Source organism: Girardinichthys multiradiatus, chromosome 5, assembly GCF_021462225.1.
Source record: "Girardinichthys multiradiatus isolate DD_20200921_A chromosome 5, DD_fGirMul_XY1, whole genome shotgun sequence".
Lineage (NCBI taxonomy): Eukaryota > Metazoa > Chordata > Actinopteri > Cyprinodontiformes > Goodeidae > Girardinichthys > Girardinichthys multiradiatus.
This window is the reverse complement of record NC_061798.1, coordinates 14298913-14320791: the sequence shown is the minus strand read 5'-3', so window position 1 is coordinate 14320791 and position 21879 is coordinate 14298913. Positions and strand designations below refer to the sequence as shown.

Below are 21879 nucleotides of genomic sequence, written 5' to 3'. Positions count from 1 at the left end.
ATATTGTGTGCTAGAAACAACTGGAACACTAGTGTCACTGTTCACAGAGAAGTTAGTTTAACATCATCCTGGATTGCAGGGCAGGAAAGGTAAAAAATTTAGATACATAGTTTTTTTTTTTTTTACCTTAAAAACAGAATTTGTCAAAAAAATAAATGTCTCTAAACTGTGACATAAGAAACTCCCTCAATACAATTCCTCATCACCATCAATTTATAAAAAAATACTCGGAGGCTAACAAACACAGTGTTTGCTAGCCATGATTCTACTGTCAATGAGGACCCAGCAGAGATTCCCGTGATACAGCGAATCATCTGCATCTTTTAAATTTGTTTGAATGTACAAATGACCTCAGCTGTGAAACTGTATCCATTGATTTATTTGTTATTAATAAGTGTAAAATATAAGGTTTAAAGTTTTATATATTTTTTTCATTTAATTGCAGCAACTAATCATCTTGGAATTACATTTTATTGTTCTATGAGTTACCCCCATTGGTCAGTTAAAGATTAGTTGGATTAATCAGAAATAAGGTCAGGCCGTTTCAGTGTCAGAAGTGTCTAGTGTTGCAAGAGATCACGTAACGTTATTACTGGATCATTGCTGCGATATTTCAGTTACGGTGATTCTGTAGCAGTGCTCCACATGTGCGGTTATCAAGTGACAGTACATGTGCATGGTCTGTTAATCCACATTCCATCAATCTGCAAGCCATTTCTTTAATTAGATTTGAAAATCCCATTAGAAGAGAAGATGGTTAAAGAGATTCAGTTAAGCCATTATAAGTTAAGATTTCCTGTTTCCTATTTTCTCTCAGGTACGGATGTTTGCTGACAGGAACGGTGAGAAGAAAAAGTCAAATGCAAACTTCAAGGCTCTAATTGTGGTTCGCCTGAAGTCTCTCTCAATCTTCACCTGCCTGCCTCCAGTGAGCCATGAAGAAGCACAGTCAAGGCAGTGGATTGCCTTGAGCTCAAATGCTGGAGCCTTTGCTCCTAAACGGCCATCCAACTTAGTACTGAACTCCACTATGTTACCAGGTCTCAGATTAAGCAGAACTTGTCTAAACTCATTGCTGGCCATTAGGATTATATCTCTGGCTGTGTCCTCTGCTCCTGAACTTCCATCCTGGATTATTCCCACTGTCACCTCAAATCGGTAGCTGTCAAAACGCTTGACATGGCAGGAGTGTTTGGCCAAAGCTTTAATTTGACACAACTCCTCCTCTTCTTGCATTCGAAGCAGGGTGGCCAGAGAAACTGGAGCAGGTGAAGAAATGTTTGCCATTTCTGCTGCTGTTGGGTTTGCCAGTGTTATATTCTTTGGCTCACATCTGGGATATGTCTCACCATACAAGCAGCGCATCCAGTCCCCAATAAACACTGGCAGCATATTAATGACAGACTGCGCTCCATTCTCTGTCTCAGCAATGCGGACATGCCTATAGCGCCCAGTCCAGGTGACTCTGTGCCCTTGCAGGTGGCTGCAGAAGATCTGTGTTTGGGCCATGCCTTTGCTTTCCCATGCTGGAGGCCCACAGACCTGACTGTACTGGTTCCATGTCATGGTGGAGTTGTACACCTTCTGTCCCTCTGTGTGATAAACATAAACCGAGAACAACAGGATCACCATGGAAATGCAAAGTAAGATGAATTTGACTGGACCCCACTGCATGAATGAGCGGAAAACATCCAAAATAGATGTGCTGAACCGTGTCCAGAGCCGCAAAGTGACAGGGATCGCGCATATCACCAGGGTCACAATCATCTTTGTCAACTCTAGCTCGATGAACCACTTGAAGAGCTGGATGAACATCATGATGGCAAGGCCAAACACCAAAACAGGGAGTGCAAACAGGAAGAGGAAGTATGCCACGCATGTGCGGATTAATCCAACAGCAGAGGAGTTTTGAAGGAGGATCACTGAAAACTCACACCACATGAAGCACACAAGGTATGGAATAAAAAAGCAGTAGGTCCCCCGAAATCCACGGGTTCTTGCCATGCTAAGGGGAGTACAAAGAAAGATAAATGCATATAATTAGTAATTGCAAACCAGGCAGGGCAGCCCCGTGGCACAAATGTTCAGTTTGTCTACACTCACCTGAAAAACAAGTAGAACAAGTAGACATACAGAAGACAAGGGATGCTGAGCTTCAGCACCACAGATTCCCCAAGTGGTACTGTCATAAACGTGTGTCCAAGAAAACGAAATCCCGTCATGTTCTTTGGCAGTAATTGTGTCAGGCAACACAGATTTGAGGCAACCTGAAATGGATACAGAACATTTTCTTACTAAAATAAAAAGCACTACATATCTCAATTTCAATTTTTGCCAAAGATTTTTAGGATTTGCCTCAGGATTTAGGTCTGGACATGACTCAGCCATTCTAACATATAAACATGCTTTGATCTAAACCTTTACATTGTAGATCTAGATATATGTTAAAGGGTTGTTGTTCTGCTGAAAGGTAAACATCTACTGGGTTTGCAGTCTCAAACAGGTTTTCATCATGGATTTTCCACTATTTATCTCAATCCATATTACCATTAACTCTGACAAGCTTCCCTGTCCCTGTTGAAGAAAAGCATCTCCATACCATGATGCTGCTACCACCATGTTCCAACATGCACCAGGATGGTGTGTTCAGTGCATCAGCCTACCACCAATAGAGTTTTCTATGTTGGTTTAAATTTGGTCTCATCTGACTGGAGCACCTTCCTCCGCCAGTTTGCCACATCCTCTGTATGGCTGGCGGCAAAATATAAACTGGACTTCATCTGGCTTTCAGCAAAGGTTTTCTTCATGCCACTCTTCTACAAAGATCATATTTGTGAAATGCTTGAATAATAATTGCCCTATTTACAGATTCTCCCACTTGAACTTTGGATCTCCGTAGCTCCTCCAAAGCGGACATGGGCCTTTTGGCTGCTTCTTTGAAATGCCTGTTTAGGCAGCAATGTCTTAGTAGGTTTGCAGTTTCATATGCTTTGCATTTCCTGATGATGGATAAAACGTTTTTGGGATGTCCAATTATCTGTAATGATGCTTTATGATGCTTTTTATTCTCTAATCTTCTCTTAGAACCTTGCATCTATTACAATTTAAAGCGACCAAATTTGGAAAAGTTCAAGGTGGGATTGATAGAGTGCAGTGGTATATTGAGCTAGTGGCCAATTAACCAAATAACTTCTCAATTAGTAAAAATAAAATGTCTGACTCAAGATATAGATGAAACAATGGCAGATCAATCTGAATTTGAGATTGTTACTTTGAAGGTCACCAGTAGACATAAAACACACTTGCAGTTAATATGAAAAGTGTGATTTCAATTCTTTTATCCTGATGTCAGATACCTCTATGAATATAGCCTGGCGTGCATATGCTGCTGCGGCTGGGCTGAGGCTGTGGTAGCCGAGAGCTGTGAAGAAGATGGCCACAGTGGAGAGCTCAGAACAGGGGATCCATTTCTTGTCAGCAACAGGGAAGGAGAAAATGACAAAGAAGACGGAAAAGATAAAATAAAGGTATTGTTCCAAGTTGTTCCAACCAAAGTTGGTCTCTGCCTGCTCCACGTCAAGACCGGGTTCAAAACGAGTCAGCAAAGATGTCAGGGCTCTAAAGTTCTCCCAAGTCTGGAATGAAGGAGTAAAGGTTGTTCAGTCATTTGATTGAAATAAATACATACACCTTTGAGAAAGAGGAAATTCTTAAATTAACCTTGCTGCTCTGGAAAATCCTTAGAGTGCAGATAATCATGGCGATGAAGGAGAGGTAAAAGACGAGCAGGGGTATGACAAAAGCAAAGAGGTCAACAGTCAGGTTGCTGATGATGAAGAAGAAAATGAGGGCATTGACATGCTGTGTGGGGATGAGCGTGCTCAACCACTGGACGCCTGCCTTCGATGCCCAGTCGAAGAGGTGCTCCTTCATCTCAATAACTGCATGGAGTGGGTACTGCAGCATCTGAGGCCGACAGGCAGACAGAAGGACGTGAAGTTTCATGTACAAAACAATAGTCTGAAAGTAAAATTGACTAGAACAAATAAACTCTTTACACATTCTCTCAGTCATAATACCATCAAGTGTGACTTCATGACATTGGTCTGCTTGGCATCTGGCATCATCCCACCATACCCGAAGCTCCAAGAATGTTTCCGGGTTTTCTTATGCTCTTTCGGGACTACCTCTGACTTGTCCTTTGATACATAATCAGACAAGCACAGTGTCATCATCGCACAAATACTAATAAATGGAGTTATTAGGAAAAGGGCAGCTTTACCTTCATTCCACTGTCTGGCAGTGCAGGACTTTCAGTTTTTGATGTTGCTTGGCTGCCATTTTGAGAGACAGTAGGGACAATACCTTGTGCATACTTTTTTGTCATCTCAACAAAGTCATCCAGGTCCACCAGCTGTTTAGCTGTAAAGTCCATAACAGACAATTAAACAAACGAATACAGCACTTTGTAGTTTTTCTCAGTTTTTTTTATTTGTATACCTACTGTCATTGCTGACCATGTTCTCTAATACTTTCTGGGTCTGGCCCGAGGTTGGGACAGGGATTTTGCTTGCTGTGCCCCCTGATGGTGAGAAATACGCACAATACCAGTGAATAGATGCCAACATGCAATGGGATACTTGCAGACAGCAACAAATATTGAAATAGCTAACATTTGTTATTGCATGATGGAGCACTCTGAGAAGCACACCCGACACAACTGCTGCCACAATGTAAAACAGGCTCTAACTGTGTCTGTCACCTACCTGGCACTGCATTGACCTGGCTGACATTTTGCAGAAGCTCAGAGAAAGCCACCTTCTTCTTCCTGTCTGGGTTGAGCCTCCAGTACATCATCATGGCTGCTTTGCGTACTGCCATCTCAAACCTGCCCTCTTTTGACAACTTGCGCACATCAGCCTCATTTTCTGGAGTTATTCCTGGCAGAACATAGAGAAGAGTTGTAGTTAAATTGCCTACACAAAGACGCCAAACCAAATATGATTAATTTAGTATGGTTAACCTTTTTTCTGGATCCAACAGCGCTGAAGAAGTCTTGTTGCAGACTGTTTACCCTGTTTAGCTGCTTTGATCAGCCAGTTTACTGCCAGGCGGTTGTTAAGATCTGTGTCTTTCTCTTCAGCAAGGATTAAGAAGTGCTGACCCAACTGAAAGGTAAGCGGGGCGGGGGTTACTTTGGTTGCAGTTTTTGGAGAAAGTTTACAGGTCCTTCCTTCACAACAGGAACTCAATTGTTAAGATGTACAGACAAGGATGGCTTTACAGGTCTATGAAAGCTTGTCTTACCATAACTTCATTATAATGCCTTGTGCTATACAAGTATTCTAATCCCTTAAACTTTTCCACCCTTTGTCACATTGCTATTCTGAGACTTAATGTATTTTAATGGGATTTTATTTAATAGCCCAACATAACATAGTGTAGTGAGGTAAAAGGAAAATAATTACTGTTTAGCTACATTTACTTTGATTACCCAAAGTAAAATCAATTTTAATCCTTCAGAGGTCACCTAATTAGTAATCTATCTTTGTGGACTTTTTTCAGTATAAATACAACTGTTCTGTGTGGTTTGAACTTATAACGGTTTTCCTTCCTAGATGCTTTGTGATTAGCCATAGTTGTCAGGAAAGATGTCTGATTTGCAGATATTCAGAGGATTTTGACTACCAGCAAATATACATCAATCTTGCAGGATGATCAGTGACAGCATATATCTACAAATTAACTTATGACGCTGCGGTTACAAAGGCAATAAAATTCTCCTCCAACTGGACTGGACTGGACTAACAGAAAATGTTACATTCAAACCTCAGTGAAACAACAAATTTCCACCTTGATTATCCTTAAGGAACAACTTCTTGATTTTTTTATGCAAAACATAAAGAGGCTCTTAGTTGCTCCTCGCGGGACCCGGCCGGGCCAAGCCTGAACGAGATGGGGTTTACCCCAGTGGATGAGAGGGTCATCCCTGCACATTCAGGTTGGGGACAGGTCTCCGACTGTCGTTTCGGCCCACGGGCCAAGCGGTAGTGCAGAGTACCTAGCCTTCTTGCCGTCCCTATCGGGGGTGCTACATTATTCTGCTGGGGGACCACGCGGGAAAATGACAGTGACACCTGGAGAGGCGTGATTGGGAGGAATGGCCTCCCCGATCTGAATCCGAGTGGTGTTTCGTTATTGGACTTCTGTGCTAGTCACGGATTGTCCATAATGAACACCACGTTCAAGCATAAGGTTGTTCATCAGTGCACTTGGCACCAGGACACCCTAGGCAGGAGGTCGATGAACGACTTTGCTGTCGTGTCTACAGACCTTTGGCCGCATGTTTTGGACACTGGGGTGACAAGAGGGGCTGAGCTGTCCACTGATCACCACCTGGTAGTAAGTTGGATCCGCTGGAAGAGAAGAAAGTCGGACAGACTTGGGAGGCCCAAGCACATAGTGAGGGTCTTCTGGGAATGTCTGGCAGAGCCCTCAGCCAGGGCTGTATTCAACTCCCACCTCCGGGAGAGCTTTGACCAGATTCCAGGGGATGTTGGAGATATAGAGTTGTTGGGACCCAGCCATGGATTTCAACATTAAAACTCCGGTACAAACTCTTCTGGAACTTTTCAAAATAAAGTGCATTAACCTTCTTCAGGCACAGCCAGGAAACTGGAAACCGCGGACTTCCTGTGACACCACTGCCCAAATAAAAGCACAGCTGTTGCCCTCTTTCACACAGCCTTCGAAAGGGACCGGATAGGGGAGACAAGCGCGCTGATGTCTCTTTGCTGGCAAAAAGACATAACTCTTCAACAGGATCCAAGAGTGTCATAAGATCACACGATCATATGCACAAGTTAAGTATGAGTGAATAACTGTTTGTGTATTCGTTCATAAAAACCGGAATTAAGGTACGCGCCTGGCTTGACTTTCTCTCTGAGGCCTGCAGAAGGAAACGATGCCCCAGAGAAATCCCTGCAGAGACGCTGTCTCTACAAGCCAAGTGAAGCGGTTTTTGCCGCATTACGGCAGTTAACGTGCAGTGTTGTCAGCAGACAGAATTATCTGTCTTCCAGCCAGAGCTACGGAGGTTAGCTGGAAGCTAACGCTTTGTTCACAGAGCTCTCTTCAAACTTCATCACCGCTTGGACAACGTTCCTCACCACAGTTCATGAGGTTAGGTTTGGGCAGAGCAGAATAATATAGAAGTGATTTAGATTGAAATGATCTAAAAGTTTTTCATTTTATGAAGTTTGGTTTTGTTTGTGTTGAACTCAGCTATCTTAGTGCTTGCAGACTCTCTGCAGCACACGTGCTCAAGTTGTGTTCTTTGTGTGTTTTTAAAGTTAAGACAAACTTTATTAAAGGGAGATTTTAAACAGAAGATTGATCATAAGGCGCCGTCCGCGCTCATGCATTTTAACCCTTTTATTAACGGTATTTTTAAAGGTGTGTGTTTGAATCTGGTGCTAAGCTAGCAGCTTCTTTGCTAGCTTCAACTGCTAACAGCTAAGGACATGTGCTTGCTGCCAAATAATATTTACCCAGAAAGGTTGTTAGGTTTCAAGCTAGTAAATAATGTGTCCCTAACATCACTTTACTAAATTTCTCCAGAAAGATTTGGCTGTTTCCAAAATATACCCATAATTATATTTCTTCAAATATTATTTTAATAAATAAAGGCAGCTAATGAGACACCGTTGAGAAATGATCATCCAGAAGGTTGGTTTTATTCAGCAGATCATTATTTAAAACATTATTTTATTAAAATAATATTTTATCTGATCTTGCATTGTGAATGGTTGCCTAAGTTGGTTCCAAGACTAACTTAACTTCATTCCCAGATTCTTCAAGATAATCCTTGGTTCTCAAACATAAACATTTCATGGTAATGTTGCATCAGTGTTTTGGTCATGATTTTCAATCATCTTTAATCAACTTGTTTATATTATACATAGCCCATTAGTCTTCGTTATTCCTTAATTCTGCTTGGTACTTTAGTTGGATTGTTTTAGCATAGTAAAGAGTTTGTTGATTGAAATATGTTTGACTTTTTTTGTTAATAAATTCTTGTATTTTAAGAAATTGTGTGAATTCATTCCATGTGTGTGTGCAGAGTTTATGCTGTTCAATAATGTCAGAGCTCGTCTCACACCTTTCTATTTTGTCCTAATACCATCGCCTTACTGGGCTGGTATTCACAGGGCAACCCTTAACAGACCTAAATATTATTTGATAAAATATTTAAATATTAAATAATATTCTCTGATTCATAATCCCAACAGAGTCCAAGTGGACCATGTTCTCCACATCTATTGTCAATGCTGCTGCCTGTAGCTGCGGCCGTAAGGTCCGCGGTGCCTGTCGCGGCGGCAATCCCTGAACCCGGTGGTGGACACCGGCAGTAAGGGACGCTGTCAAACTGAAGACGGAGTCCTATCAGCTGTGGTTGGTTTGTGGGACTGCTGAGGCGGCTGACGGGTACCGTGGGGCCAAGCGTGCCGCAGCCCGGGCTGTGGCAGAGGCAAAAACTCGGGCCTGGGAGGAGTTCGGTGAGGTCGTGGAGAAGGAGTACCAGTTGGCCTCATGAGGGGGAAGCAGTGCTTCGCCAACACTGTTTACAGTGGGGGTGGGAAGCTGCTGACCTTGACTGGGGACATTATCAGGCAGTGGAAGGAGGACTTCGAGGATCTCCTCAATCCTGCCATCACGCATTCCCTGGTGGAAGCAGAGGCTGGGGACTCGGGGTTGGACTCTTTCATCACCCAGGCTGAAGTCAGCGAGGTTAATAAAGCGAGGTTATTAAAAAGCTCCGCGGTAGCAGGGCTTCGGGGGTGGATGAGATCCGCCCTGAGTATCTCAAGTCTCTGGATGTGGTGGGACTGTTATGGCTGACACGCCTCTTCAACATTGTGTGGCGGTTGGGGACAGTGACTCTGGATTGGCAGACTGGGGTGGTGGTCCCCCGTCATAAGAAGGGTGACCAGAGGGTGTGTTCCAACTACAGGGGGATCACACTCCTCAGCCTCCCTGGTAAGGCCCACGCCAAGATATTTGAGAGGAGAGTCCAGCCAATAGTCGAACCTCAGCCTTAGGAGGAGCAGTGTGGCTTTCGTCCCAGCCGTGGAACACTGGACCAACTCTATACCCTCTTCAGGGTACACGAGGGTTCATGGGAGTTTGCCCAACCGGTCCACATGGGTTTTGTGGACCTGGAGAAGGCAATCGACTGTGTCCCTCGTGGTGCCCTGTGTGGGGTGCTCCAGGAGTATGGAATTGAGGGCCCTTTAATAGGGGCCATCCGGTCCCTGTACGAGCGGAGCAGGAGTTTGGTCCGCATTGTCGGCACTAAGTCGGACCTGTTCCCGGTGCATGTTAGACTCCGGCAGGGCTGCCCTTTGTCTCCGGTCCTGTTCATAACTTTTATGGACAGGATTTCTAGGCGCAGCCAAGGGCCGGAAGGGGTCTGGTTTGGGGACCAGTGGATTTCATCTCTTCTTTTTGCAGATGACATGGTCCTGCTGGCCCCCTCTAGCCAAGACCTACAGCATGCACTGGGGCAATTTGCAGCCAAGTGTGAAGCGGCTGGGTTGACGATCAGCTCCTCCAAGTCCGACACCATGATTCTCGACCGGAAAAGGGTGGCTTGTCCTCTCCAGGTTGGAGGGGAGTTCCTGCCTCAAGTGGAGGAGTTTAAGTATCTCGGGGTCTTGTTCACGAGTGAGGGAAGAATGGAGCAGGAGATCGACAGACGGATCGGTGCGGCTGCCACAGTAATGGGGGCGCTGTGCCGGTCCGTTGTGGTGAAGAGAGAGAAAGCTCTCGATTTACCGGTCGGTCTATGTTCCTACCCTCACCTATGGCCATGAACTTTGGGTCATGACCGAAAGAATGAGATCCCGAAAAGAAGCGGCTGAAATGAGCTTCTTCCGTAGGGTGGCCGGGCACTCCCTTAGAGATAGGGTGAGGAGCTCAGCATCCGGGAGGGGCTAGGAGTAGAGCTGCTGCTCCACTACATTGAGAGGAGCCAGTTGAAGTGGCTCTGGTATCTATACCGGATGCCTGCTTGGGAGGTGTTCCAGGCACGTCCCACCAGGAGGAGGCCCAGGGGACGGCCCAGAACACGCTGGAGGGACTATGTCTTTCGCCTGGTCTGGGAACACCTTGGGCTCCACCTGGAGGAGCTGGAGAAGGTTTCTGGGGAGAGGGACGTCTGGGTGTCTCTGCTGAGTCTGCTGCCCCTGCGACCCGGTCCCAGATAAAGTGGAAGACGATGAGTACGAGTACGAGTATGAAGAGGCTACATCTGTAATTTTGTTAAACTGCGTTAAGCTAAGTGATGATTCAAGTTGATAGTGAACATGAAACATCAAAGAACATGACTGATCACAGACGAAAAGCAGTTTGAAACATACAGCCATTTTTCATTTTAGAAAAATAAAAGGGAAATTGGATACAATGCAGCAGAAAATTATCTGACAGAAATAATAAAAACTTTTGTATTTGGAATAAAATTAAAACCTCATCTGTCAGCCACTTTTTTAAGGGATTGCTGTCTCACCCTGTCTGCTGCTTCTTTTCTGTTGCCTCATCCGTCACATTAACCCTCTATTTTGGTCCCTCAAAATAAAAATTTTAATACCCTGAATTATACAACCTCCAACTCTATATGCTGTCTTTTAGTTAAGGCTCAAACCATATATAATAATAGATCTCGTCCTTTCATCACAAATCACCCCTGATGCTCATCTTGAGCTATTGCACTTTGCCCACACTCTTTTCTTTCTCTCCCCTGTGCAAAGCTGGCTGCTTTGAATAGTTTAACACAGGTATTTAAATGTATCCACTTCAATTAACTAATCATTTCAGCTCCCTCCCATTCACACACATGCATTCTGCTTTGAAAAAAACGCAACTATAACTAAAAATGCTTTATTAAACTTGAGATTTGGTGCAGTTTTTAATCACATTTAGAGCATTTATAAAATCAAGACAATCTGTTAATACAATTCATTAAAACTAGCTTTTTTTTAAAAAAGGGTTTACTCATTTAGTTTGACAAAACTTTATAATGGCAAGGTAACAGTGAAAGAAACTTCATTTTTGATTGACTTTAATGATTTTAAGGATTCACAGGTTGGTATAAGCAAATTTGGAGAGTTATAAATAGACAAATAAATAACTAAATAAGTAAGTAAATAAATAAATAAAATATATAAATTGATAAATAAATAGCTCAAGATCAAGAACCAAAAAAAGTTGTGTTTACAGCATTCTAAAAGGAAAATAGACAATTTCCTGAAACTCCAGTAGATTCTCCAGTAGAACTCCTGAGGTCAGCTGCATTTATTACACCCTGCACAATGATTAGTACCCCTGCTGAAGATGTGTTAAAAATCACTTGTTAAAACAAAGTGATTTTTTTACTGCAGGAACCAAATTTTACGTTAAACATTTTAAAAAATGGCAGTCTTCCATTTTGAAAAGTGGCCTGTTTGTCATGTCATATTTTATATATTTATACCTCAAAGAAACAGGAAGTCTTGGATTACTAATTACACAAAAACATTTCAGTAACATTTTGTGGAGGTGTTAACTGGATGTTCCAGTGATTTTTTAGTGTGACCTTGTGCTACTGCAATAAAATATGAGTTTATTTCAAACATTTTATCACATCCTTTTCAGGGATGTCCATAAGTGCAAAGGGTGATATAGAAAGAGAACTTTGTTGGTTCTCAGCATTGTTTCTGTTACCTATGTCAGTACCATGAAAAGAAATGACAACCAAATCCAGAATGCGGCAGTCCTATTGCTGTGTGTGTCTCTGTCTTGGTTAACTAACAGGGGCAGCTGAGAGCTGAAGACGGAAGACAAGATATATCAAGTGACACTTTTCTAATCTTAACCATCTACACATAACTTTCTTCACACACAGTTATTATCAAATGTGTCCGCTCCCTGTAAAGGAGTTCTGAAGCAGATAAAAAAACTATTCCACACAGAGTGTTATCAAATCTTGCACATAAATGTACAAAAAACAGGTCAAATTTTACAAAGTAACAATAAACATTGGTGCATATGCTTTATAATGGACGTTATGCCTTGTGATACATGAGACTTTGGTGGAACTCAGGTGTCAATCTGCAGCTGCATGTACTGGTGTGTCTAAAAGGCTTCTTAACACACACACGGACACACACACGGACACACACACACACACACACGAACACACACCCACACACGAACACACACACACACACACACACACACACACACACACACACACACACACACACACACACACACACACACACACACCATCTGCTGTTCATTTTGTTTGTGACTTATGATTTTAGATTTTGACCATTTATGCAACTTCATCATATTCTGCAACACAGATTTTGTTTTCCTAATGATTTATTTGCAGGACAAAGTGTTGCGTAGTGGAGTGGAACCCGGGGATCATCTTGCGAGCAGCAGAAAATAGAAACACACCAAGACTGAGTCCTCCAGCAGGACTGACAATAATGCCACAATGTGTGTGTGTGTGTGTGTGTCCATGTGCATGTGTGTGTTCACCCGGCTCTGAGCTCTAGCATCACCAGTGTTGGCCTTCGCCTCCATCTGCTCCACACTCAGGTCTTCTTCTGATTCTTCATCTCAAATGACAACAGACAAAGTTAATAATCATAAAAATCTGTTCAGTTCAATCAAAACATTTTCTTTATGAGTCAGTTGATAGGATCTCCTAACAGATACTTACTATTGATTATTCTGAAGTCACATTTGTGACTCAAGATCAAAAAAGCTGAAAGGTGGATTTGATCTGAAACTGTGAAACTTTAAACACATCTGCCTGCCTTAAAAACTATATTGTGACAAAGTTTAAGGGCATGAGCAATTTATTGACCAGAGAGCTCCAATGTCATAACTGTACTTGTTATTTATATAAATTGGTCCTATGTCTGCAGCAAGCTCCATCACAAACATTTCTTCTCTTCATGTCAAATGTCAAAGATTCTTATGTATAAAGCGCATAATCAACTAGAAGGGTCTGCAGTTAGGTTTCACTTCCAGAAGTCTTCAACTATAATATAGGTTAAGTATCGCAACCTCTAAATAAAAAAATTGTCCTGGGTTAGAATCATGGACAAGGCCTTCTTGTGCAGAGTTTGCATGTTCTCCCTGAGCATGTATGGGTTCTCTCCAGGTATTCCAGCTTCCTCCCACCATCCAAAAACATGCGTGTTAGATTTTGTGTTGCCTTGTGAAGGACTGTCTAGGGAATAACTTGTTTATCGCCCATTGATCGAAAGAGAAGGAAACGCCCTGCAAGGATCAAATGGGTAGAACATCAATGGATGGATAAGAACAGATCTGTGAGCCACAGGGAAGCAAAGAAGTCTGCATTTTTACATTGATGGATTCAAACGAAAAGCAAAAAATGCCTTTAGACTGGTATTTCCTTAAGCCTTAATATTTTATTTTATTTCATTTCTGTGGTTTAATGTTTCATTTATTGTAATCTGTTTATGATTCATATACATTTTATTCCACGTCATTTTAATTTTAATCCTAATGTCTTATCTTTGTATCTAGTTTTTACTACTATGCTGGATTATATTCATTAGATTGTGGTTTGTTCTTCATGCTCTCCAGGAAAGAGCTTTGTGCTACATTTGATTATATGAAAGGCACTCTGTAAATCAAAATGTATTGACTAATTGAGTCACTGATAACTAGTTCTACAGATATTTCATGATACATAAATATACTTCACAGATTTAGACTTACATTGTGTGCATTGGAAAGCTCTTAATGGAAACAATCAGGGTGTTTTTAAATCATCCTCAAAGAATGTTGTTTTGTGAATCAAATTAATAGGCGCACCAGCCTAAACATGTAGACATATGATGGTTCATCTCCTAATGAATCAGGTATTTTAGTCTGGTAAGTCTGTATGCATGGAAATGGGCAAAGAAAGTGAGCTGCAGGGCTGTCTTAATTCAATATTTTTACTGGGTCACAAATATAATCATCAGTGAGTTTTGTCTTTAGGAAAAACAGTGTGAAATTGATTTAGATGTGTGCAAGTATTGGCCAAATGTTGAGGAATGATTAATACCAGCATTCTAATGTGTAAATATTAACAACAAATAAAAAAAAGTATAGCCCAAACTGTTTCATGTTGATCGAAATAAACAACTTGGTAGATTGTTTCTCTATAATGGGGGGATTTTTTTATCCATCCCTCTGTTTCATAAACTGAAGAATTAATCTGCACAGCTTTGTTAGTTAATACATCTCTAACTTAACTTGAATGGATTCTCACCATCCTCTTCATCGTCTGCATCCTCTTGCTCTGCTTTCCTGAGTCTCTCCTGCATTATCACCCGCTTGGCAACAGAGGCAAAGCTGCATTTAGTTGAGACAGCTCCAGAGGGGGAATTGATGGAATCAGTCAAAGTATTGGAGCCAGAGCTAGATGGAGAGGCAGAACCGAACTTCGGAGATGACATGTTGGACATTACAGAGGCAGAAATGCTAAAAGAAGCAGGTTGAGGTTTTTCGGCTATTTCACCAGAGGAGGGTTCTAAGGACACAGATGCAGCTAAAGAGACTGGCTTTGATTTATCCAGATGAACACGTTGTGTCGGTAATGAAGAAGAATCAGATGATTGTCTGTGATTTGAGGAAGATGTTGAATGATCAGGCTGAGAAGATGCAGCAGGGTTATTAGACATGGGGGCAGAATGAATCTGTGTGAGTAGAGAAGGTCCCTTCAGGACAGGGCATGAAGCAGTGGTGCTGACAGAGGAGGGTGGAGATGGTGAATCCTTATCCATTTTCCTACACAAAACAGTGTGAGAATGTTTTATGATATAATGGTGTAATATTTTTAGTTTTGTTTCAAATAGATGGTCTGTGTCACAAAATAGCTAGAATAGCTAGAATATGCAATAGGGGAATTCTTAGTCCGAAGGCTTTTTTAATCAAATTCTCTTTTAAAATCTAGTATCTTCTGACTGAAAATGGAGATGTTTTTGGCTTGGTAAGAAACATTAAGTTGTTTTTTGTGGCTATATTTAATATCAACTCATTGCAAAAGTATGCACTTAAAGCAAATGTACTACAGGGATTGGACAATGAAACTGAAACACCTGTCATTTTAGTGTGGGAGGTTTCATGGCTAAATTGGACCAGCCTGGTAGCCAGTCTTCATTGATTGCACATTGCACCAGTAAGAGCAAAGTGTGAAGGTTCAATTAGCAGGGTAAGAGCACAGTTTTACTCAAAATATTGAAATACACACAACATTATGGGTGACATACCAGAGTTCAAAAGAGGACAAATTGTTGATGCATGTCTTGCTGTCGCATTTGTGACCAAGACAGCAAGTCTTTGTGATGTATCAAGAGCCACGGTATCCAGGGTAATGTCAGCATACCACTATAAAGGATGAACCACATCCAACAGGATTAACTGTGGATGCAAGAGGAAGCTGTCTGAAAGGGATATTCGAGTGCTAACCCGGATTGTATCCAAAAAACATAAAACCACAGCTGCCCAAATCATGGCAGAATTAAATGTGCACCTCAACTCTCCTGTTTCCACCAGAACTGTTCGTCGGGAGATCCACAGGGATAATATACATGGCCGGGCTGCTATAGCCAAACTTTTGGTCACTCATGCCAATGCCAAACGTCGGTTTCAATGGTGCAAGGAGCGCAAATCTTGGGCTGTGGATAATGTGAAACATGTATTGTTCTCTGATGAGTCCACCTTTACTGTTTTCCCCACATCCGGGAGAGTTACGGTGTGGAGAAGCCCCAAAGAAGCGTACCACCCAGACTGTTGCATGCCCAGAGTGAAGCCTGGGGGTGGATCAGTGATGGTTTGGGCTGCCATATCATGGCATTCCCTTGGCCCAGTACTTGTGCTAGATGGGCGCGTCACTGCCAAGGACTACCGAACCATTCTTGAGGACCATGTGCATCCAATGGTTCAAACATTGTATCCTGAAGGTGGTGCCGTGTATCAGGATGACAATGCACCAATACACACAGCAAGACTGGTGAAAGATTGGTTTGATGAACATGAAAGTGAAGTTGAACATCTCCCATGGCCTGCACAGTCACCAGATCTAAATATTATTGAGCTACTTTGGGGTGTTTTGGAGGAGCGAGTCAGGAAACGTTTTCCTCCACCAGTATCACGTAGTGACCTGGCCACTATCCTGCCAGAAGAATGACTTAAAATCCCTCTGACCACTGTACAGGACTTGTATATGTCATTCCCAAGATGAATTGATGCTGTATTGGCCGCAAAAGGAGGCCCTACATCATACTAATAAATTATTGTGGTCTAAAACCAGGTGTTTCGGTTTCATTGTCCAACCCCTGTACATATTTAACATTTTGAGGGCTATATTGAAAACAGTACTATATACAGTCATATCCATTAGATTAAAATATGTGTTCCTATTAGGCTTATCTTTTGAAAATATTAACCTTTAAGCAGGTTTAAAATATACATTTCATTAAGCCCACATTACTGTATTTAATTTTCTTTTTTATAATGGTGTGATAATGGTTTATAATGGTCGTGTTTTCATTAGCTGTAAGCAGAAAATCCTCATAATTAAAAGAAATGAAGGCTTGAAAACATCAGTTTGTGTGTAATTAATATATATAATGTGTTTCACTTAGTGAACTGAATGACATAAATTAACAATATTTACACAATACTTCACATATAAACACAACTCAATGTAAAAGGCTGACCATGGCACCAAAACCGACTCACAATATCAAACAGAACCCTTACTTACCAACTAAATCAGCACAATCAGCCCTCCGGGATTCATATATTTCATTCCATGCCCAGTACGCACAAGAAGGATCCCAGTAATAAGACACTCACAGGCTGCTGTCAGACTGGTCTATAAACAACAACTGTATGACCCACCCACGACTGAAATAGGCTCTCCCACATGAGAAAGTGCAATGAAGTGCAATTAAAACGGTAAATTATTTGATTAGTAACAGGTTTTGTGAATATATAATATCTTCCTTCACTTATGATTCCCACAGTTGCATTAAATTCCCTCTATTTGGAAGAAACAAAGCAGAAATAGACCAGCACATATTAATCCTTGTAAGTTTTGGTAGCTAAGGCCTGATAGAGCTGTGTGCTTTAAAGCTTTGCAATAGTTACTACAGGTCCTTCTCAAAATATTAGCATATTGTGATAAAGTTCATTATTTTCCATAATGTCATGATGAAAATTTAACATTCATATATTTTAGATTCATCGCACACTAACTGAAATATTTCAGGTCTTTTATTGTCTTAATACGGATGATTTTGGCATACAGCTCATGAAAACCCAAAATTCCTATCTCACAAAATTAGCATATCATTAAAAGGGTCTCTAAACGAGCTATGAACCTAATCATCAAAACCCCAATCATGGGTAAGACTGCCGACCTGACTGCTGTCCAGAAGGCAACTATTGACACCCTCAAGCAAGAGGGTAAGATACAGAAAGAAATTTCTGAACGAATAGGCTGTTCCCAGAGTGCTGTATCAAGGCACCTCAGTGGGAAGTCTGTGGGAAGGAAAAAGTGTGGCAGAAAACGCTGCACAACAAGAAGAGGTGACCGGACCCTGAGGAAGATTGTGGAGAAGGGCCGATTCCAGACCTTGGGGGACCTGCGAAAGCAGTGGACTGAGTCTGGAGTAGAAACATCCAGAGCCACCGTGCACAGGCGTGTGCAGGAAATGGGCTACAGGTGCCGCATTCCCCAGGTCAAGCCACTTTTGAACCAGAAACAGCGGCAGAAGCGCCTGACCTGGGCTACAAAGAAGCAGCACTGGACTGTTGCTCAGTGGTCCAAAGTACTTTTTTCGGATGAAAGCAAATTCTGCATGTCATTCGGAAATCAAGGTGCCAGAGTCTGGAGGAAGACTGGGGAGAAGGAAATGCCAAAATGCCAGAAGTCCAGTGTCAAGTACCCACAGTCAGTGATGGTCTGGGGTGCCGTGTCAGCTGCTGGTGTTGGTCCACTGTGTTTTATCAAGGGCAGGGTCAATGCAGCTAGCTATCAGGAGATTTTGGAGCACTTCATGCTTCCATCTGCTGAAAAGCTTTATGGAGATGAAGATTTCATTTTTCAGCACGACCTGGCACCTGCTCACAGTGCCAAAACCACTGGTAAATGGTTTACTGATCATGGTATCACTGTGCTCAATTGGCCTGCCAACTCTCCTGACCTGAACCCCATAGAGAATCTGTGGGATATTGTGAAGAGAACGTTGAGAGACTCAAGACCCAACACTCTGGATGAGCTAAAGGCCGCTATCGAAGCATCCTGGGCCTCCATAAGACCTCAGCAGTGCCACAGGCTGATTGCCTCCATGCCACGCCGCATTGAAGCAGTCATTTCTGCAAAAGGATTCCTGACCAAGTATTGAGTGCATAACTGTACATGATTATTTGAAGGTTGACGTTTTTTGTATTAAAAACACTTTTCTTTTATTGGTCGGATGAAATATGCTAATTTTGTGAGATAGGAATTTTGGGTTTTCATGAGCTGTATGCCAAAATCATCCGTATTAAGACAATAAAAGACCTGAAATATTTCAGTTAGTGTGCAATGAATCTAAAATATATGAATGTTAAATTTTCATCATGACATTATGGAAAATAATGAACTTTATCACAATATGCTAATATTTTGAGAAGGACCTGTATTTAAGGGGATTTCAGGGTTTCAAGTCAAACAGTGAATTTAATCAAGTGTGGCTCCGCTCCACATGGACCATGTGGGCAGCAAAACTGACCCGGAGATGTTGGAAGATGTGATGCTCACACATGAATAATTGTTGTTAAATAATTTAATGCATTTTAGGAGGTTAAATGAAACACACAGATGTGACAGTTTTTTATGGTATTTTGAAAAATGCAATATAAATTTTTAATAAATTAAGTCATGTCAAGGCAGAAACAGTCAATAGTTACTAGGCAATAAAATCATTTCAGGACTTTTACTGGTAGTTCAAATGCACAATAGAGCATAATGGTCCTATATAAATTAATTAAAATTGTACATAAAGTCATGTCATGACAGATCATTTGTCAGGGCCACATTCATGGCCACACTACATTAAAGTTGGCAACCTTCATGCATTCTTGTTTGGTATAGTTTGCTGATTTATACTTATTTTTTTTTATTCATGTCAGCACATTCATGGGCTAATTTACAATTTGTTTATTACATTTTTTTAAATGTATTAGTTTTATTTGTGAGCTTGTAGAATTAGTTAAGCTCATTTCTCAACTTTGGCTTGTTTTGTTACTAATTATTCTTACTGTTGGTGCTAAGGTTTCTTTAACTTTCATGAGTTCAATTGTCATGTTTCATTACAATTATTCAATTACATTTGGTACGAGCCGATAATTGGTTTGGGTCCAGCTTTCATCATTTGACTTTTTCGGAGGTCAACATTCATCTTAATAAATATTTTCCTGCTTTTCAACTTGGTTTGTCACATGCATTTTACCACTTTAAGGGTGCAAATCTTGTATAAAATATAAAATGAATATATTAATATTATTTCAAGGCAGAAATAACATACTCAATAGTTGCAGGAAAAAGTGGGATTAGGTTTTATGGGGGCCTTAGAAAAAAAGTACAAGTAAAGCATACAAGTTTAGGAGAGATCTGCTTTATGTAGTATGTAATCCAGTAGGATCATGAACCTACAGTACTAGGTTTAAAGATCAGATTGGCTCTGCTTCTGTGTTCTCTGTGAAGCATAGATGGGTTTGAAGATATTTTGATGAACAGTGATGACTTGATTAACAACTTCATGATTTCCAAGGCTCTTGATTTTGTTGAATTTAGTTCCCTGTTTAAATTAACTTGCTTTTGTTATGATTCTGTATTGGTTATCTGCATAATCTCTGTTTGCTTGTTCTGTGCTGCCACTTTTAGGAGGATTGTTTTCACCTGCTCCTTCCCTGCCAACTCCCTAATTTCACCTCATCTGCTCTACCTGTCCTCCTTCCTTTATAAGCAGCTCTCTGACAGACAACCAGTGCCAGATTTTCGCTAACCTTTGTGTGAGTAAAATCCAGAAGTTCTTCCTTGCCTGTCTGCCTTATCTGACCTCGTTTTGATTCACGAATTTCCCTGCTCTGCCTTGCCTGGATAGTTCAATGGCTTCTGCTTTCTGGACAAACGACATTGCTTCAGCCTCCTGACCAACCCTCTCTGCCTAACCTTTGGATCTGTATACCTGAATCTGCCCCCGGCTCTGACTCTGTTTCTGTCCTCTGACCACTGCCTTCTGCTCAGTCACTGGGTTTGCAAACCTGACAGTCAGTGTGACATAGCCCTGCTGCCTCCTGACGACCACACTGAGGAGCCAAAATTCAGTTTCCTGATCCTCTCACGGATTCTGAAAAGAGGTTCATGTGCCTACCGCTGGTGGTTTCCTGCCGAACACCTTCCAGAAGGATCAATAAATCTTTTGAATCTTATCATTTGTGTCTGGCTGACATTTGGGGTCTTCTGAACTACCCGTTACAGCTTTGTTGTTTAATCCTTGTTTACAAGCATTTTCTTGCAAAGCCCAGTTGTTTCATATCATTAGATTATTTTATTTAGAGATGAAATGATTACATAGCAGCAACTCAGTGTAGTTAGGCATCTACATATAGTGAAGAATATTTTCTGAATTCAATAAAAGCATCAGAATTGGAAGAATATGGGTTTAAGTGACTTTAAATGTGGAGTGGCTGTTTGGTATTGGACAGTTGGTCCAACCCTAAGTACTTAGGAAAACACTGATTTACTGGGATTTTCATGCATAATCATATTTTAGGTTTACAGAGAATGACCCAAAGCAGAGAAGATACCCAGTTAGCAGCAGTTGTGTGCAGAACAATGCCTTGTTAATGTGTAGGCTGGGTTCAAGATAATATAAGGCAACAGAACTCAAAGAACCACTTGTTAAACCAAAGGTATTCAGAACACCATTATTAAATGCACAACAGTAGCAGATGGCAGCAGCAGGAGATCAGTCTGGGTGTCACTAGAAAAGGAAATTGAGGATACAACTCATAAAAGCTCAACAAGATTGCAGAATAACACTCAGATTCAATGAGCATCGATTTCCACTTCATTCTGCAAACATTCAAATGGTAGGATTGTAGTTTATTGTAAACAACACGGAAGCAAGGTCCCATCTTGTCTTCTATCAGTGCTTCAGGCTGGTGGTGTTGATGTCATGGTATGGGGGATATTCTCTTGGGACATTTTGATATCCCTCTATGAACCATTTTTCTGAAAGCTATCAGCAGGATAATGTACCACATCACAAAGTTCAAATCATGAGTCCAATAGAGCACCTTTGGGATGCAGTGGAAGTGGAGATTTGCATCCTGGTTGTGTCACTGACAACTCTGCAGAACCTGTATGATCTCTGAGGGAGGTTTCTGACACCATTTTGAATCAGTGACATGATGAATTAAGGCAGTTGTGAAATCAAAAGGTGTCAAACCGATATTAGCAAGTTATACCCTACAAAACTGGCTGAGGAGTGTATATATCACATTAAAAAGACTAAAACATTTGTTTATGTGGTAAATGTATTATGTAACCTTCATAAATTCTAATGGGCTTTTAAACATATTTAGATGGAGTTAACAATCAGCAAAGAGCAGCTTGTAGGTTATTATAGAATCGCCTCTTGAATGAACCCGATCTGTTCTTTACTCAGAAAAGCCCAGTGTTTTTTGCAGTCTGGTTTCATCCTGCGTACTCATCCAGAAAACACGTGGACCACTAGCATCCCCCTTTTTGCC

The 21879-nt window shown here is 41.4% G+C and overlaps 1 protein-coding gene across 2 annotated transcripts; it reads right to left on the bottom strand.

Moving 5' to 3' along the window:
* Window positions 1-699: 699 nt before the first annotated feature.
* On the bottom strand, window positions 700-16931 carry wfs1a (Wolfram syndrome 1a (wolframin)). 2 transcript variants are annotated; one of them, XM_047365782.1, is made up of 12 exons: window positions 16838-16931; window positions 14339-14856; window positions 12586-12665; window positions 5024-5168; window positions 4767-4940; window positions 4505-4582; window positions 4283-4422; window positions 4080-4199; window positions 3721-3966; window positions 3357-3635; window positions 2104-2267; window positions 700-2005 (listed from the first exon to the last, which is right to left on the bottom strand). In XM_047365782.1, the coding sequence occupies exons 2-12, from the start codon at window positions 14850-14852 to the stop codon at window positions 814-816; spliced, it is 3132 nt and encodes a 1043-aa protein (XP_047221738.1). In that variant the 5' UTR covers window positions 14853-14856; window positions 16838-16931; the 3' UTR covers window positions 700-813. The 2 variants fall into 2 exon arrangements, with proteins under 2 accessions (XP_047221738.1, XP_047221739.1); XM_047365783.1 differs by having other exon boundaries at window positions 12586-12659.
* Between the last annotated feature and the right edge of the window lie 4948 nt (window positions 16932-21879).

What these genes read in the sequence shown, in the direction of transcription:
- wfs1a (XM_047365782.1), bottom strand. Translation starts at nt 14,852, where the DNA reads ATGGATAAGGATTCACCATCTCCACCCTCCTCTGTCAGCACCACTGCT. An exon ending in TGCAGACGATGAAGAGGATG is followed by an intron (nt 12,666 to 14,338) that starts GTGAGAATCCAT and finishes TTGTCATTTGAG; the next exon opens with ATGAAGAATCAGAAGAAGAC. An exon ending in TGCCAGACAGTGGAATGAAG is followed by an intron (nt 4,200 to 4,282) that starts GTAAAGCTGCCC and finishes TATGTATCAAAG; the next exon opens with GACAAGTCAGAGGTAGTCCC.